This window comes from Molossus molossus, unplaced genomic scaffold (assembly GCF_014108415.1).
Source record: "Molossus molossus isolate mMolMol1 unplaced genomic scaffold, mMolMol1.p scaffold_m16_p_1, whole genome shotgun sequence".
NCBI classification, from domain to species: Eukaryota; Metazoa; Chordata; class Mammalia; order Chiroptera; family Molossidae; genus Molossus; species Molossus molossus.
Genome location: NW_023425344.1, coordinates 212135983 through 212141339, shown reverse-complemented (window position 1 = coordinate 212141339; position 5357 = coordinate 212135983). Strand labels below are relative to the sequence as shown.

The 5357-nt window shown below is 44.2% G+C and overlaps 1 protein-coding gene across 1 annotated transcript; it reads right to left on the bottom strand.

Annotated features, from left to right (window-relative positions):
• Window positions 1-313: 313 nt before the first annotated feature.
• LOC118623433 (alpha- and gamma-adaptin-binding protein p34-like) lies at window positions 314-1267 on the bottom strand. Its single transcript, XM_036251000.1, is given in 1 exon segment — window positions 314-1267. A coding segment is annotated over 1 exon segment (954 nt).
• Between the last annotated feature and the right edge of the window lie 4090 nt (window positions 1268-5357).

Here is a 5357-nt window from a genome sequence, read left to right as displayed (position 1 = left end):
CCTCTTCTTTAACTTGGGCAAATCACAGACCTCTGAGCCTCCATTCCACTCCTATTCCTAGAACAAAAAAGTGTATCTGAAAAATTCTCAGTCCTTAGTGTCATTATACTCCTGTCTTACAATATCCTGAAGGAGAACAGCATTCTCCTTAACTCTCTACTGAAAGCTAAAATGAAGGGGATCCTATGAACAAGTCAGGTGGCCAACATAATGATGGCAACTTCAGCAACATATAACTGTGTTGACAGAAAAGTATTGGGTAGGGAGAGTTAGCGTCTTTGCTAGTCACACCCTAGTACATTCCGTGTAAAAACTAGTGTTCTTCGTCAGATGAAAGGCCTTCAATCTCATCTCTGTCTCCCCCAATTGCCATCCAGAATGCTTTGGCAACCTTTTCTGCATGCAACTTTCTTTGCTCGTGAGGAAGCGTCGCAGCCTTGTCTTTCATTTCCTTTAACTTTGAAAACAGTCTTTCAATATTCTCTAAATCTTCTCCGCCCGTAGTAAGACTGGCTAATTCTTGAATATCCAGATCTAACATGGGATCCACAATGCTGTCAACCTGAGCATCTGCACCACCCTGATGATCCAAGAGGGATTCAGTCCTATCTGTTGCTGGCAAATGGGGCTGCTCTGAGTGACAGGTGTCTGCTGACCCAATGCTATGGTTTGCTCCACCCAATGAGCTGAGAAGGCCAAAGCCTTGGTTCCTATCATTCTGCATCACTATGTTGGACCAGACATTGGTATTCAAGGCTTGAACAATTCGCTTTACTCCTGTAGATTCTGGGAGGTCATCGTCCTCCTCAGGCAACTCTTCAGGACTAAGTTCTACCAGTTCAAAGCCATGTTTTAGACACCATTCTTGAGCTTTTTGTCGGTTTACACCATTCTTAGACACTCTGTTGCAGACCAAGATCGTCAACTCAGGTAATCATGCTTCTGCCAGGGGAAGCCATGAGGAGACACTATCAAGACCAGATTTTTGTGTGCTGTCAAAGTAAACCACAAATGCTTGGACAGACTCTGCAATCTCTGTAGTGACAAGAAACTTGTTGGGCACTACACCCAGACTGATGTCGGCTGAATAGTACTTATTATCAATGGTCCAAGGATAATATCTCACAGCATCATTGGCAGTCGCTTCCACAAGAGCTTCTATTCCAAGGATGTGTTGGACCAGCCGGTCTCCAGTGAAGGTGGAGGAGCAGCTGGTGATAAGCATACAGGGTACACCAGCAGCCACAGCTGCACCTGATCTTAGCATATTTAAAAAGAATGCTCATTAAACTTTTCCACTATGGGGATTTTATTTTTAAACTCAAGTTCAGACAGTTGAATTAATCTTATCCTTCAGTTCACATCACGCCAACATCATCACAAACCTCATTCCCATTGGTCCTCACATTTCCGTAGGCACCTCCTCCAATGCAGATCATGGTTTTCCTTGGATATGTAGGTATTCCTGGAAGATATGCAATGTTTTTTTCTTGTATATCTTTTAATATAAATAAATGATGTTGTACCTATATAGATCTCATTCCAGCTCTAATTTTTCCTTCCACACTGTTTTTAAGATGTGTTCTTGTTGCCCTGTGTACTTGTAGTTCATTGCTTTTGACCACTACATAAATCTACCTTGTCCAAAATCTGCATTGTAATGAACATGTGCCATGAACATCCTTGTACATGATCATTTTGAGACTGGTGTGAGAATTTCTCTCAGGTATATACTGTAAATAACATCAGATTACATTGTAGCATAACTGTACCTAGGGCTGCACTCCTACCAGCAATGTATGAGGGTTCATAATTCCCCAAATAGCCTCCAACACTTGTCATTATCTGACTTTCCAATTTTGTACCAATCTGATAGACATAAAAGTTATCTTATTGTTTTAATTTACGCATCTCTTTTGCAGATGATGTTTTGTTGAACTGTACACTTGAAACCTGTAGGGTTTTGTGAACCAAAGTCACCCCAATACATTCCGTGTAAAAACTTACACATCTCTGGTTATTAGCATTGCCTATTTTCCCATGTATTTGTGAGCTCTTTCTACTTTCTTTACTATGAATTGAATATTTATATCACTGGACTATTTTTCTGTTGGAGTTCACGTTTTTTTCTTATTTATGTGCAGTCTAGAAATTAATATATTCTTTGTGTAGTCTAGAAATTAATATCTTGGTTCTACTCAGGATAAATATCTTTTCTTTATGTTACCCATTTGTTAACTTTATGGTGTCCTTTGTCAAATGATAACTTTATTTTTTATCAAGTCTGTCAATTTTTTCTATTATGGTTTACACCTTTAAAATTTTTTTATTGATTTTAGAGAGAGGAAGAGAGAGGGAGAGAGAGATAGAAACATCTATGAGACAGAACTTCGATTGGCCGCCTCCTGCATGCCCCCCACTGGAGATTTGGCCCACAACCTGGGCATGTGTCCTGACCGGGAATCAAAACGGTGACCTCTTGGTGCATGGGTCAATGCTCAGCCACTGAGTCACACTGGCCAGCCACTTTAAAATTTTTTAAAACAAATCATTTTTTGTCCTAAGTTTCCAAAGATAGTCTTTCAATACTTTTCTTATGTTAGCTTTATAATTTTATTTTTCCCTTTGATATCTCTAGTTCTCTCTGAAGTTCATCTTTTTAGTTGGAGATGTTTTATTTTTCTTCATATAGTAAATCAGTTTTTCAACACTGAATCATAGTTTGAACGATTCATCTTTTCTGTACTGATATTTTAAAAATAAGTTTTTATTGATTTTTTGGGAGAGAGGGAGAGAGATAGAAACATTAACATGAGAGATACACATATATAAGCTGCCTCCTGCACACCCCCTACTGGGGATCTAGCCTGAAACCCAGGCATGTGCCCTGATCAGAAATCGAACTGGGACCTCTCAGTCCTTGGGACAATGCTCAGTCCACTGAGCCACACTGGCCTGGCTGTACTGATTTTCGATGACACTTTCCTTATGCACAAAGTTCTGGGTACATAGGAGAAATGTCATTTATTTATATATAATAATATGACATGTTTATTTATTTTTAGACTCTCTATTCTGAATCATTGGTCTATTCCTGTATCCACAAAACCTTTTAAAACAAAAGTTATTATTAAGGCTTGATGGCCTGTCTGAATATCTGGCGGGGTGAATCAGGCACCTCCCTCTTTCCTCCTCCTTTTAAGTGCCTCGGCCACTTCTGGCACTTCATTCCCCATTTTCAAGTTCGAAGTTTGCCAATATTTACAAACATTTCTCTTGATGTTTTCATTGGAATTTCAAGAAATGTCTAGATCGCGTTAGGAGCTCCTCGCTACAGCAGGGCTGCAAGGCGTGCTGCCTGCCGGCGCCCCACCAGGGCCGGCCCTGAGCTTCTGCCCTGGCGGTGTCCCCTGTCGCAGGGCCCCCCAGAGCCCCCCAGGGCCTGCCGGGGAGCAGAGCGCACAGCAGGACCGGCGTCACCTGTCCGCCTTCCCTCCCCGCCGCTCCCTGCTTTCGTTAGGGTGTCTGCGTTGTGGGTGCTGCGGGCCCTCACCTCAGGGTAAGACGGTTTTACCCCAGCCGTTTGTTCGCCAGCTTGTCGGGACCAGACCCCTTCCACTATTGTTTTCAAGGAAGTTTTCCTGCCCTCCACACACACAAATCTCTCTGTAGATTTTCAAGCGGTTTCCTGGAGAGTAGCTGCGTGGAGCAGGAAGGCAAGGATGACCGTCCCGGCTTCAGGAAAGTGTACGACACCCCTGGAACCGCCACAGGGGAAGGGAGCGAAGGAGAGGCGGACGCCCACCTGCTCCCCGCCCCCCAGAAGAGTCTAGAACGAGGTCCCAGGCACCGGAGTCAGCAGTGCGGCCTTGGCGTCCCTGTGGGCCTGGGCCTTGGAGTCCCCATATCTGGGGTGGCCTAGGGGACCCCCAGAGCCCGTTGCCGTTCCAGAGTGATGAGACTTTGAACACAGGGGAGAAACCAAAGCTGACTTACGGGAAGTGCAGCCTGCTGGTTGTTTTTTGAGCTTTTTCTGCCGAAAGTGCTAATGATAAGTGAAATGGCCCCGAGGCAACAGCCTGGAGGGTGGATGCGGAGCCGGCCAACTTCCCGGCCCAGGAACAGGCGTCCCTCGCCTCGTGGGCCACTTGGCGCTGCGGGGTGGCGGCTCCACTCCAGCGCCACGTGGAGGGAGAGCCTGGAACCGGTGAGCCGCGGTGAACGAGGGCCGACCGTCCGGCTCTGGGTGAGCTGAGTCGGCTTCATTGTGATGGTGGCTGTTCGGCGATGGAAGGGGACAGTATTCAGCTTCTGTCACGAGGGGAAGGGTATTTGATCTGCTGCCACTGGGGCCAGTGTGAGGAGGGCACAGGGTCCCTATCTGGTAGACAAGACAATGCCTTTATGCAATAAAGCTTTTCCCTCAGGGAAAAAAACAAACTTTTTTTTTTTTTTAATGAGGAAGGTCTTAGTACAATAAAATAAAATATAGGGTAAGAAAGCAATTCATTAAAAATCCTGAAACTATATCCATTAGTAAGATACTAACAATGAAAGACCAGATCCCAGGCCTCAGGAAGAACCGGAAGAGCTTAGGAAAGGCCTAGAAAAATCAGTGAGGTATGGAGTCAGTGTACTGGAGGCTATTTATAAATTGAGAAATGGCGAAATACTGTTTGCACATCAGTAATGTCTATATGTAATTAGGCTAGGAAAAACAAAGATTTTCTTTTTTCTTTTTTTTTTAGAGAGGAAGGGAGGAAGAGAGAGACAGCCATCAATGTGAGAGATGATCATTTGCCTCCTGCACACACCCAGACACGATCAAATCCGCAACCGGGGTATGTGCCCCGGCCAGGAATGGAACCCGCCACCTTTCGGTGTATGGGATGACCCTCCAACCGACTGAGCCACACCGGCCAGGGCAAAAGATGTTTGCTTTTGGGATGTCTGAGTCAAGTGTACCGGTCAACACATCCCTATTTATGATGCTGCCTTGGGTTGCCTTTCATGGAGCCCATTTCCAATGACATACAAAGCTATTCCTATGTAACTGTGCATCTACAGGTTCGGTCCTTCTACCCACATTGGCAAAAGGATTCAATCACGTAACAAGTTAGGCTGACTTTTTGGTTTTGCTTGTGTGCTTTTCAGGAATTAGCTGTAGGATGCGTTCTCAGTGCTGGTATTTAATTTAATATCTCTCAGATAGCTTAACAAGTTTAACAAGAAGATACCGAGAAACAAATTCCGCTATGAGAGAATCAAGGCTTATCCATAAAAGACTAAAATTCTGTTGAATATGAGCCAATTTTAAAAGGATTTTATTCATCTGCCTGTTAGTGAAGTTTCTAACT